Source organism: Chroicocephalus ridibundus, chromosome 7 (genome assembly GCF_963924245.1).
Source record: "Chroicocephalus ridibundus chromosome 7, bChrRid1.1, whole genome shotgun sequence".
Lineage (NCBI taxonomy): Eukaryota > Metazoa > Chordata > Aves > Charadriiformes > Laridae > Chroicocephalus > Chroicocephalus ridibundus.
This window is the reverse complement of record NC_086290.1, coordinates 31,404,383-31,417,940: the sequence shown is the minus strand read 5'-3', so window position 1 is coordinate 31,417,940 and position 13,558 is coordinate 31,404,383. Positions and strand designations below refer to the sequence as shown.

The 13,558-nt window shown below is 42.8% G+C and overlaps 1 protein-coding gene across 1 annotated transcript; it reads right to left on the bottom strand.

Annotated features, from left to right (window-relative positions):
* Positions 1-5,237: 5,237 nt before the first annotated feature.
* On the bottom strand, positions 5,238-13,332 carry FAM237A (family with sequence similarity 237 member A). Its single transcript, XM_063342333.1, has 3 exons — positions 13,210-13,332; positions 9,522-9,937; positions 5,238-5,371 (listed from the first exon to the last, which is right to left on the bottom strand). Exons 2-3 carry the CDS (start codon positions 9,928-9,930, stop codon positions 5,238-5,240), a joined length of 543 nt encoding a protein of 180 aa, XP_063198403.1. The 5' UTR covers positions 9,931-9,937; positions 13,210-13,332.
* Between the last annotated feature and the right edge of the window lie 226 nt (positions 13,333-13,558).

Here is a 13,558-nt window from a genome sequence, read left to right as displayed (position 1 = left end):
GAGAATTGGCTTGAGTCAACAGGTTTCAGTGATGTATTTTCTGTTACTGTATGTTTGTATTATTGTATGTTTATTAGACTAAAGGAAGGAATAAGTTCATAACTGTCAGATTAATCAATACTTGATACTTACATATTCGTATTTTTCCAAACTACTGAATTCGTATCTATAGGAAAAGATGCTTTGAACATTTAAAGGAATTTGATTGATTGCTTTAGAAGAGCCTTTCTATAGATTTCTATTGATTACCTATATATTAGTATAGAATGGTTAATAAGAATGTAATTTTACCTGCAGCATCTAAAATGTGAGAAAAGTAATTTTTTCCTTGGTTGCTAGTACTTTGTATTTGATGGAACATATCTAAAACTCCCAGAGTACTAAAAATATTTGTCAAGTCTGTACACACTCACATACAGGCATATATATGCATGTAAGTAAACATATAAGCTGCACAGAAGTTTGTAAACAGATAGGTGATTGGCTGTAGGTAGCGGGTTGTACTTGCTGAAGTTGATTACAAAGCATCTATTAGGCATCAGCAGGGAAAGAGGCTGGGGTTTTAAGAGAAAGGAAGATATCACACAAAGGAAACATTGCCTACTACTTTGATCCATTCATACTACGGTCTAGCTTCATTTCTTAGAATAATGAATAAGTGAAGGCCTTAGAATTTAGATCATTCTTAGAAGAAAAATAATAGCTGCTCACTGCTTTCCTTTGATTGCTTCTTGTTTCCTACATGTTTCTTACAGCAGTGCAACTCACTGAGATACATCAGTATAGGCTGTGGTGATAGTGTCATCAAGTGCGTGTTGTTTTAGCGATAGCAGTTCTGAAGGTTGAGATAATGGGTTAAGATATGGCATGTTAGTGATTTGCATGTTATTATCAGATGTTGTGCTTTGTATTGTTAACTATTTGTTAAGTGACAACGTGAACTAATGGCAAATATACCAAGTGCAATTCCTCAGCAGTGCAAATGATTGCCCAATACTTTCTCTTTAGCTGTTTATATGCCATGGTCAATTTACCTCCTTGGAATTGTGCTGTATCTCTTGTTGATGACAGCAGAAAGGAAAACATTTTTTTCTGATAATGCACAGAAGTATTTTAAAGATCTGAGAAATGGAAATTATTCAGTACCACTTCAGCGATAAAGATTATAGATTCAACGACTCACTATTACTGTTCTGAAGGAGGTGCATAAAAAATAGTGAAAGAGTATGTGCATGCAGGCTCAAAATCAGTTACGGTTCAAGTAAATTTGCATACTTTTAAGAATTTTAGTTGAATCACTGGAACTATACCAGCTTTCCAAGAGAGGAAATACTCCTAGTATTTACAGGAATTTTTCTGTGATTATTAAGAAAATTAATTTGGTTTGGGTGAAAGCAAAGTATTTTTGGAAGCTTTGGGAGAAAAGTTAGGTAAATTACATATTCTGAAGCTTTGTTTCATGTATAATTAAACGAAGTTTAGGCTGATGTGATTGAAAAGGCCAATGAAAAGTGTAGTGCTTAAGAAAAGCTGCTCAGCAGAACGCTTAATTTTCCATATAGATTTTCCTGTTCTTGTATTTTTCAGAATGAATTATAATCACCAAGATAAAGGGACTGTCTGACTCATTAAAATGTCTAGAAATCTTATTTTCTGTTGGTAGCACCTTAGCCACTTTCTTGAAAGACCTTAGACTGTGGTAGTCATAGTAATGAACGTTCCTGGTTCTTTCTGCTAGTTTTTGTACTGGAGGCCTTAATTACACATACTGCAAACATTCAAGAATTACAGCAACAAACTGGTATTCAACTGGAAGCCAACAAGCATTTTGTCTCTAGCAAAGGAAGGTGAATAGGGTGAAAAATAAAGAAACTAATTGAAGGAAGAAGACCCCAGAAAACAAATAGCGATGGGGTCACTAGAAAGGGGATACAGCCATATTATCACATAAACAGAATATAGTGTGAGATAGGTGCTTAGTAGCTTTTGCAATATACCAGTGCCAACATACAAGCTGATTACGGGAAGATACCTATCAGCTTCTGATGAGACTTTCAGTCTCCTTTAGAGTGAGTGGATCTGAATTAAAATTGATTGGAAACAGTGACAGCTGACAAATACTGGTTTGGTCCGACGCAACATGGAACAGGTCTGGAGCACAAATTTGTACAAATAGATATTCCTGAACCACCATGAACTCTTACTTCATGTTAGCACATAAAGAGTCAATGGAGTGTTTTTCCATACTACTAAGCAGTTGTTTAGCTGCCAAGTCCCTACATGATGAAAGGGACAAAATCCCAAGGCCTTTATTTTGTTGTTAGTCAGTTCAGTTGACAACGAAGCAACCTCAGTCAGACATGTTCATCCCATACTTCTTCTGACATGCTCAGACTGAGAAACAGTAAGCCAGGAACAGTATTTGCAAAAACAATCCTAGCTCACACCAAGATCTACCATGAAGTTTATAGAGTGGAGTAGTAGGAGGCAATATTCTGTCTTTAACCACAGGAACATTTTAAATTATTCCTGTACAGCTAATCTGCTCGCATCTCATACTCACAGCACTTGCTTTTTCTTAACACAGTCACCCTAGAAGGCCCCAGTTGATAGTGAGTGAATCAATAGCAAACATCAGCATTATCTGATTATGTTTTCATGCCAAATTTTTGAGAGCTAGATAAAAGCAAGCAAGACCTAAATTCTGACACTTTCAGAGAGAAGAAATCGACTGAAGTAGGAGTTTCTTCAGGAACTTTATCACTTGCAGGCTTACATGTAATTAATTGCATCCCCTGTTTTATTTCAGCACAATTAATAACAGAGATTGTCTCCTTTACATCAGCAATTTTCAAATGTTTTCCATAGTGTTACCTCTTCTAGAGATTCGTCTGTTTTCTCAGTCTTTCCTCCACATACTAATCCCTTCCTGCCCATTTCTTCAAGGGCTAAATAATGCTATGGCCTGTTAAGTAAGAAGCTTGCTGAAGCAGAGAAGTATTGCCAATTTATTTAAGCTAAACAGCAGCTCAGCCCATAGTGGTGTTTCACCATTTCTGTTGCTATCTGAAGGGAGGAAGAAAGTTGCCAGCAGCCCTTTCCTAGGGGATCCTATTGTTATAGGTTGGACATATCTGCAGTGGAAACAATAGCATCTTCCCAAGGGGCCTTGTGGAAGAGCATTAGCTATTCAGATAATCTGTCTGGTTTTACATTTTCTAAAGCTTGAAAACATATGGGACCAGGTAACATCCAGTCTACTACCGTACCAATCATACTCGGCTGAGGCATCCAGCCCTTAACAACTTCTCTGGGCAACCTGTTCCATTCCAGTGTCTCACCACCCTGACAGTAAAGAATTTCTCTCTAATATGTAATGTAAATCTCCCCTCTTTCAGTTTAAAACCATTACCCTCATCCTATCACCACACTCCCTGATAAAGAGTCTCTCCACATCTTTCCTCTAGGCCCTCTTTAAGTGCTGGAAGGCCACAAAAATCTCTCCAGAGCCTTCTCTTCTCCAGGCTGAACAACCCCAACTCTCTCAGCCTGTCTTCATAGCAGAGGTGCTCCAGCCCTCTCATCATCTTCATGGCCCTCCGCTGGATTAGCTCTAACAGGTCCATGTCCTTCCTGTGCTGAGGGTTCCAGAGCTGGATGCAGTACTCCAGGTGGGCTCTCACAAGAGCGGACTAGAGGGGCAGAATCACCTCCCTCAACTTGCTGGCCACACTTGATGTAGCCCAGGATGTAGTTGGCTTTCAGGGCTGCAAGCACACATTGTCTGCTTATGTCCAGCTTTTCACCCACCAGTACCCCAAAGTCCTTCTTCTCAAGGGCTGCTCTCAATCCATTCTCTGCCCAGCCTGTATTTGTGTTTGGGATTCCCCCGACCCACGTGCAGGACCTTGCCCTTGGCCTTGTTGAACTTCATGAGGTTTGCATGGGCACACCTCTCAAGCCTGTCCAGGTCCCTCTGGATGCCATCCATTCCCTTGAGTGTGTCGACTGCACCACACAGCTTGATGTCATTGGCAAACTTGCTGAGGGTGCACTCAATCCCACTGTCCGTGTCACCAACAAAGATGTTAAACAGCACTGGTCCCAGTACTGACCCCTGAGGAACACTGCTCATCACTGGTCTCTACTTGGACGTTGAGCCATTGACCATAACTCTTTGAGGGCAACCATCCAGCCAATTCCTTATCCACCAAGTGGTCCGCCCATCAAATCCGTGTCTCTCCAGTTTAGAGACAAGGATGTTGTGCAGGACAGTATCAAATGCTTTGCACAAGTTCAGCTAGATGATGCCAGATGCTCTTCCCTTATCCACCAACGCTGTAACCTCATTATAGAAGGCCACCAAATTTGTCAGGCATGATTTGCCTTTAGTGAAGCCATGTTGTCTGTCATTGATCACCTCTGTATTTTCCATGTGCCTTAGTATAGTTTCCAGGAAGATCTGCTCCATGATCTTGCCAGGCACAGAGGTGAGACCGACTGGCCTGTAGTTCCTTGGGTCTTCCTTTTTTCCCTTTTTAAAAATGGGTGTTATGGTTCCCTTTTTCCAGTCAGGGGGAACTTCACCAGACTGCCACGACTTCTCAAATATGATGGCTAGTGGCTTAGCAACTTCATCTGCCAATTCACTCAGGAAGTATGGATGTAGCTCATCAGGTCCCATGGACTTGTGCACCTTCAGGTTCCTCAGATGGTCACTAACCTGATCTTCTCCTACAGTGGGCTATACCTCATTCTCCCAGTCCCTGCCTTTGCCTTCTGCAACTTGGGCAGCATGGCTAGCACACTCACTGGTGAAGACCAAGGCAAAAAAGTCATCGAGCACCTCAGCCTTCTCCATATCCTGGGTGACCAGGTTTTCCATTCCCTACTGCAGAGGGTCTCTCTCTCATTTTCTCTCCTCTGAAGGGAGATGCACTCCCTACTCTGAAGGGGAGCATCTGTCGTTTGTTTTAGTTGCCAGCCCAGCCCAAACCATGACACATACATACAGATTAAAGTAGGCAACTGCTTATAAACCATGCAGTTTATTAAGGAGACTTGAATTCATAGGTAATTAAAAAAAAAACACAAGTCCCAAGTTAATCAGAGATACAGTGCTCATAGTTATAGGCCTTCTTCCACAATGTAAATTAACATCAATGAGGAATAAAATGCAAAAATTAAAGAGAAGTAGTTAAAAAATATCTACAAATCAAGATCTTGGACTAAATGTGTCATTTCCTCTTTTTCCCGAGCTCTCCAAAGATTCTTCCAAGTAATGTAGATCTGCTCTTATGCATGTGGATACTTATTAAATCTTCAAATGAGTCTTTCTTCTCTGGCAACCTCTGAATATGAGAAAATATCCCTGAAAAGTGATATGAAAATGCATATAAGTAATCAATTTTCAAACAGCAAAAAGGAGCTGAATACTCAGTTTCCCACATCCATGTTTGCTCCATCTTTAGCTGCTACTGGTCCCCATTTCATCTGCATTGCCCCCAACCCTCTTGTTTTGGCAATGGTCACATCCCTCCGTTTTCAGTGACAAGTTACTTTGAAGAAAAAGGTCCATGCTGGGGGAAAAGATCAGTCTTCCTATAAAACACTTCCGCTTGTAATTAGCAGAGTGAAAGCACTTGAGTCTGCTCACAGTCTTACTGACTCACTGGCTTGTCATCAACCTCCTTGCACAGTGGATGAGATCTCTCACACTGTTTAGTAGTATGTTTTTTATTTTCTTGAGGAACTAATGGAGCATTTTCTTTGCAATGATATCCAAAAGCCATTAGATTGGCCTTATTTCTTTTAGACACATTTGTCTTCTGAAAAAATAACTGGTTAACACAGTACCTGTTTATGTTAGTAGATCTCAAATGCGTAATACAGCAGCCTTTGCCCCACTGCCCTCCCTGGCACCCTGCAGCCCGGCAGAGTTGGGACAGCAAGTTGTGTCTGTCTTGGGCCAGGTGCAAGGGCTGATCTGAGCCCAATTACCTGCACCTGTGAGGGAGGTGGGCACAGCTGTGACCACTCTGAGTGACGGGTATCAGGGGGACTGCTGAAAGAGGAGAAAATAGGTAGAGAGGTTTTTGTTGTGGTATTCTTCAAAAGTTTATACTGGGCATGTGCTATGTAGCTTCTTGAGGAGGGTCTTTTTGTACGACTGCTCTTCAGGAAGATTTGCTGTAAGTACAAAAGCTGTGTTTTCCTTGTGGTTCTTAAGTCTTATTTTGGCTAATTAAAAGTTGTTGCATCGAACTTCAGTGTTGTTATATATTGGAAATGTTTTTATGAAACCTCCTTTTTCATAGTGTTCGGGTTTTGTTAGGGGAAAAGGGGGAGTTGCTGAAGATACCTTGGCCAGGTAGCTCTCAAGGACTCTCCCTATTTGTCTCAGTTTAAAGCAAACTAACCCTAGGGTATCTAGGGAAGTTGAAATGCTGCTGGGTTAAGTAGGTTGTTAGCTGGATGGAGGCAGTTTGTTAGATAACTCATATATAGCTGTTCTGATTTTGTTGTGTTTTTCATGCATTGTATGGAGTTTGAAGAGTATTTTTAGACTTGTTAGTAACTACAATCAGGAGCCTGGCAGGACTAGATCAGTTCAGAAAACAGTGTTTGAACCTGTAAGTTTGGACCTGGGCTACTTCTATCACTGACTTGGTATACACTTGGACAGACTTGTTTCCCAGGAGCGCAAGGCATGTGGAACTGTGGAAGCGCTTCTTAGATGTAACAAGGTAGTTCTGCTCAGTACTACTGAGAAGCTTTTACCAAGGACTTAACTAGGTTTTTTGGCTTGGAGGACTTTTCTGTTTTTTTTCTTAGAAAAGCTCAGTTCCTGATACTCAATTTTCACAATGACCTCATGGGATTTATCCTTTAGTTCTGAAATCTAGTAGCTCTGACGCTAGAATAGTAACACCTTAACATCAGCATTTCTGTGCCAAGTCTGGATCTCTGTCTTGTTTCTCCAATTCAATTATATGTTTAAGGAACTTCAGTGAATGCAGCTTACAGATTGCTCCTGATTTATGATCCTGTTTGCAATTAAAAAACTAAACTAAAATTGTGAATATTTAAGAGGAATAAGATGGGAAAACTTCAGTATGGAGCAAAAAGGATATTATCAACAGTTACAAAAGTAACAGTATAAAGCAAAAAAATCTTTATTGTTCGACTCTTAGAACAAGCCTACTGAAAGCTATTCATACCTGCCCATGTAGACGTGGGGTGAAGTACATAAGGTCATTCAAATGCCGTTGGTGCTACTCTTTGGGCTAAGAAAACAGGCTTGTACATCTCTTTACGCATAAGAAGCAGTAATTCTAGTCCTCATCATTTGCTAAGGTGTGATTTCTATCTGCAATTATTAACAATTGATTTTTGCTTTCACTGACGAAACAAGGCAGCAGGGTCAAGGGTTACAAAGATTAAAACAGTTGGCTTTGTTAGGAAACTGGGATACTTGGATGAGAGGTTAGATAGCTCCTCCAAAAAACAAAATTTAGGCTGTTACTGCTATAAGCTCCCCGCTACTGACTGATGCTAATCAATTGTACAGAGAAACCAGATTAACTGCTTACAATTCACAAAACAAAGAGGTAAAAGGATAGAGAAGGAGAGGAATCCTTGTTTGTCTTAAAGTGTGACTGCTTAGTAGTGCTTAAAATCTCTCTGCATGGGAGTAAATGAAAGTCACTATTAATCACAGAACCCATTATTTGATTCTTCAAAATACATCAGACTGTTACTCTTAATATTGACTGGAACAAAAGCTCTTTGCTTAAGAAAATCACGGTGTGGTATAGACATAAAGAGCCAGATGTAAACAAAAGGCTAAGGGGAAATTCAGAGAGTGATATTCAAAGCTGCAATCCTGAAAACAAAAATTCATCTCAGTTTTTGATAGTACTGATGCCTCATGTGTCTAAAGCTGCATTCTGTTTGCACCCAAAAGTGCATCAGTCCGGTCAGGACTGAGCAACTCGTTGCCTTTGTGATGTCTAAGGCCACTTGGGAAACAGAGGGAATTCTGTGCTGCCTGCCATCAGTGTATCTTAACACAGTAAAGATCATCTCAGAGCTACATGATAGCTCAGATTCTTTGCAGAGCAGGGTAGGATCCAATCCTTGCTTTTAAAATGCTGATAGTGGTTGTTTGGCTCGGAGCATAGAAACTGGCCCTGTGTGGTTGAGGAGTTCTTCAGTCTGAGGGGATCAATTCAAACACAACTGTCTTAATGGCTAGGATACTCTGTAAGTAATGGGGGTAAAGACCTCTTGATCCTTCCCATCTCAAATCCTATCTTTAAGTACACAAAATGTTTTAAGGTTTGTGAACAAGAGCTGGACTGTCCAGTGGTATAGTGGCCCTAGGGTGGAAGAATTCTGAGTTCAAGTCCGTCTTTTAAAGACATTCTAATGGGTCATTGTGCAGCGAGGTTCTTCATTGTTCCATGGACACTCCCCACAAACATCTTAATAACTAAGACACTGATGCAGTAAGTGAAGATAAGGGTCTGAATCTATTCAAGTGGAAAGGCAGTTCTGCCTTCTCCCTGTGGGCCCGATGTGCTACACTGTTGGTGATGGCAACAGTACTTCTAGCCCTCCATCAAAATACGGCACCTGCCCCTTTCTGAAAGTGGACATTCTCAAGGGAAGGATGCATCTCTTGGTAGCAGGATCAGAAATGAAGCCTTGGAAGGGACTGAGATTTAGGAAAAGTTATGATGTATCTTCCTGCTGGGAATGGGGAGGCTAAGCAACATGCTACCTTTTGCAGATCTTGTGAGGTGCTAGCTCTCGCTGCTTATGGAGACTTTGAGCCTGGGGAATCTGCTCTGGGGCTGGGAACCTGGAGATTGGGAATGGGATCATTTAGTGTTATAGGGTAGTGCTTTTCTTCCTGAAGCTGTAGCTGTGTCTGAAAGCCTGCATGCATCTGAGCCCTAGGTCTGTTTCCATTGTGTGTTGGGCAAAGTTACCAGTATGGAAATAGGAAGTACCTAGTGGTTAACAACTGGATGGCAAGTAAACGTATCCTTACTCTTGTGATACGACTGCCACTCTCCCCAGCAGCACCAGTATGATGCATTCCTGGGGCGACACTCCTCTTGGAATGAGAAATTCGGAACTAGCCTGTCCATGGTACAATAGTGGTAAAAATGCTGGTGTGGAAGAATATATTTGTATGTTCAATTGCTGAGCTGCCTTGTTTGTTTGAATCCTCCTATGTTTCACTTTCTGCTGTCCCTCCTCCCACACCAAACTGAAACTTAACCTGAACTCTAATGGCAGCGCTTTTGTGGAGGTCAAATTTTTACTGAGATCATTTTTAACATAAACATATCTCTGTACTGGATTGGGGAGAGTGGGGAGCAGTTGTGCAGCACTGTCCTCTGTTTCTGTACTATTACCACATAGTGCAATAAGCCTGTATCTCTTTTCTTTCCTACTAGACTCTAGTTATTGCCTATTGCCCGTGAGACGTGTATTAAAGGAGTAGTAACCTTGGTTTCTCCCTGTGAACTGAGAACGTAGAGTAGAGATCTTCTGTTCAGCTTCTGCTAGCTGCCTTCTCCCTAGACCATGGGTTCTGGAGAGCACACAGTCCACATAGATATCCCAGAAGAGCTGAGCCAGGTCCCAAAACAGAGCCCCATGTTTCAAGTTCTCTGATGATTTCAGGAAGATCATGAAGTCCCAAAAGCCGCTGACCGAGTCAGAAATGCGAGGCTTCCTCATCTCCAGTAAGACAGCTGAGGAGGATTCCCAACACTGGGGGTCTGCTCGCCCAAGAGCTAGTGGATCAATTTGGCTATGGCAGAGGAAAGGTGTCACACAGAATGCTCCCATGATGAGCAGAGAGCAGGTGAGTCTCATGTTGCAGTGAATTCTTCCTCTGCTCCCAGGGTCCATTGTATCACTGAAATATAACAAAACCAAAAGAAGCTGAAAAACTTTTCACTGTTAGATGCAGTAACAAAGCTCTGATATCTTACGTTATGTAGAAGGCAGTTCAGATGTTGATAATTGTTTTGCTGTTCTTTAAAGATCTGTAAATATAAATACTAGTGGAGTTGCATTACTCTGTGCAGTGTTAGAAGTGTGTTAAAATTTGTTAATAATCTTCAAATCCATATGATGATCTCTTGTCTGGAACTTCTTCATATTGAAATTCTTTGGCCTTTCTTGATTTACAGATCCCTAACCTTCTTCAGTAAAAATCCATTCTTTTTTACAGATTTTTAAAGTCTTTAGGCAGTATTGCTTTCCTCAAAATTTTATTCTTCTCAAAATTTTGTGAGCCCTTTAAAATAGTCTGTACTCACAGGAAACTGTGGGCAGCAGGTGGAAAACTATTTGTTGAAAGTGTGTTCCAATGAATTAATGGTATGTTGCAAAATCATCCATTGAACAGGAGTGTTTTATCTGCCAAAATGCAGAACAGCTCTGAAAAGAGGGTATAGCAAAGCCGCAGCACAGCAGCTGTATTGCACAACATGTATACATGCATATAGAAACATAGAATAGTCTGGGTTGGAAGGCACCTTTAAAGGTCATCTAGTCGAAACCCCCTGCAATGACTAGGGACATCGTCAACTCGATCGGGTTGTTCAGAGCCCCGTCCAACCTGACCTTGAATGTTGCCAGGGATGGGGCATCTGCCACCTCCCTGGGCAACCTGTGCCAGTGTTTCACCACCCTCATTGTAAAAAATTTCTTCCTTATATCTAGCCTAAATCTACCCTCTTTTAGTTTAAAACCATAACTGTTGGTCGTATTGCAACAGGCCCTACTAAAAATTCTGTGCCCATCTTTCCTGTAGGCCCCCTTTAGGTACTGGAAGGCCACTATAAGGTCTCCCCAGAGCCTTCTCTTCCCCAGGCTGAACAACCCCAACTCTCTCAGCCGGTCCTCACAGGAGAGGTGCTCCAGCTCTCTGATAATTTTTGTGGCCCTCCTCTGGACCTGCTCTAACAGATCCATGTTTTTCTAAAATATATATATCTCAATACAGGAAGTACAGATGCTTATTGCAGATCACTGTAACAATTGTCTGTTATGTTAAAATTGTATAACTTGTTCTGTAGCAGCTATAGTGGGAGAAATCCTGAGAATGATATACCCTTGGGGGACAGAAAGGCCCAGCTGTCTCCATCAGATTTAATTTCTAGTACATGTTTCTATTGTGCATTTTCTAACATGCTTCTAGTATTTCTACTATTCCATTCCTGATACACATTTCTAATGTGTAACAGATTTGGGGGTTGTCTTTAGTGTAGCTCCTGGGAACCTCCCATTTTAGAAATCTGCAACATCTGAGATCAGCTAAAGGACTAAAGGACAAACAATACTGTTAAACGTGTGTGCTGATCTGTTGAGTATTCATACTTTTATTTTGGAGGGGGAGAAGCTACCCCTGTTAATAAGCTTAACTTAATAATCAACTGGATTTTTAGTAGAAAGCCTCTTCCATCAGTGTTCATCTGGAGCATGAGCAATGTTTCTCCGCTATGTGAAGAAAAATGTCAAAGGCAGGATAAGCATGTGCAGACAGATTGTGTGTCAAAAGTCGCCCAGCCACAGCCAGTGTGAAAGCCCAGGGAAGGTTGGGCTGCTGTGTGGAACACATCTCATTGTAGAGCTAAAGGACTCTTCAGAGATTTCAGTCCTGGCGGTCATATTCTTACCTAGCCCCTTATCTGGCTGTCTGGTCAGGTTTTTGGAACACTTTGGTGCTATTCAGACTTTACTCTCCAACTTTTTAATCTGAGTTGGGATCTCATGAGAATTGGCTTGACAGCCTTGAATCTGCAACTTGCATTTAAGGAATAGAAGAGGAACAGCACGCTCTTCCCACACAGCTCTGCCCAGTGGGATGTCACTTATGGCAGTGGTGGTAGTAATAGGGTTGTCCTCATGCTGCTCCAAAGATCTCCAGAAGCATCATTCTTCTGTACCCTACTGCAGGTTTTGATTGCTTTCTCAGAAGCAAACCTGAAGACATCCTGTGAGTCACTACTTAATTCTTGTTTGTGCATCAGAGCCTTTCCACTGAGCAGCAGACACCTGTGCATATATGCTGTGCAATATGCACATATTTATCTGTTTACTGAGACTTTTTCAAGGGACATAATTAACTTTTTTTATTGAAAACTAGAAACTTGATAAACACTTAGCAATGTCAGATTTGGCCATAGGGAGAGGAAAAAAGAAACAACCCAAACAAAACCCACCAACAACAGATAGTTCAAACAAAGGAGTAATACTAAAATTGGCTTTTAAGGGTGGTTCTGTCACTTGGACAGAAGCCGTCTGGTTTACACTGGTTAACAACTGAATTGGTTGCTTTGCTTTCTCTGCCCCCCTGCCCTTTTGGAAGCTTTCTAGGTTACAAAACTGGGTAAGACAAGGACAAGGGTTCTGGATTTGTCAGAGGTGTGAGCAAAGGGACTGCGGTGGGCAGGGAGCTGGCAGGACATTAATAGGAGAGTGAGTGCCATTTAAGGTGTGGTGTGAATGGCGTTGGCCAGGGCCAGTAGCCAAGAGCACTAGTCCTATGGTCTGGTCAAACGCGGGCAGCATTTTGACATTAGTCTTTTACAAGGTTCAGGATTATTATTGTTTTGGTTTTTTTTTTTTAAGATGTCTGAGAGTTGAGGGAGATGCTCAAGAAATGTCAGTTTTCATTAATTTCTTACCTATGCTTGTGGTGAATGATTCCATGCAGTTCCCCCCCCACTCCTCGCCCTCCAATCTTTAGGTTTTTCTGTCCATAAAATTAAGTTTGTATGTTTGTGCTATTTACTCCTCCTGGCTCTGAATATTTTTTTGTTTGGGTTTTTTTTTTCCCCCCTCCCTGTCTTGCTCGTAGTTTCCACTCCCTGTCATGAATAGTGCCTTACAATAACAATAATTTAAAAGTTAATTAGCTCACTCGTTATCCCCGCTTTACCTGGTTGGAGCTATCGGTTACGACTAGTTACTCGACCCTACACCGTAAAGATGCCAAAGCCGGTCTCGGGGCGCAGGGGCGGGTGCCCGCCTCGGTGGCGAGCGGTTTTAGCAAAGCGTTTGCCCGAGAGGAGCGTCCGTGGGGGCTCCGCCAGCCCCGGGCTCCCCGACCGACCCCGCTCCCGCCCCGTCCGGCCCGGTCCCGGCGCCCCCGGCCCCCCCGCCGCAGCCCTTACTCACCTCGGCGCTCCGGGCAGGGCAGGGATCTCCGCGCCCGCCGCCGCGCTCCTTAAGAAGCCGGAGCGGGCAGCCCCGCTTCGTTTTTACGTCAGGGCTCGGGGAGAAGCCCCCACCCACCCCCGGGGGCTCCGGCCGCCGCTGCCGGGCAGCCGGCGCTCCCTTCTTCCCTTGGCGGAGCTGCCCCTGCCGCAGCCTGCTCCGCTCCTCTGCCCCGCCTGTCCTCTCCCTGCGCCCCCCGGCCCTCCAGCCCGGCAGCGGTGTCCCCTCCGGACGGGGGGAAGCTGTGCGCAGGGGCCGCCCGGGCGCTTGGCAAAGCTGCAGCTCTCCCCTTGCCCCTCTCCTAGCAGTG

Excerpts from the sequence above, each read along its gene's own strand:
- FAM237A (XM_063342333.1), bottom strand. The coding sequence starts at position 9,930 with ATGGACCCTGGGAGCAGAGGAAGAATTCACTGCAACATGAGACTCACC. Across the intron at positions 5,372-9,521 it reads GTTCACAGGGAGAAACCAAG|GGATATTTTCTCATATTCAG; the intron begins GTTACTACTCCT and ends ATCACTTTTCAG.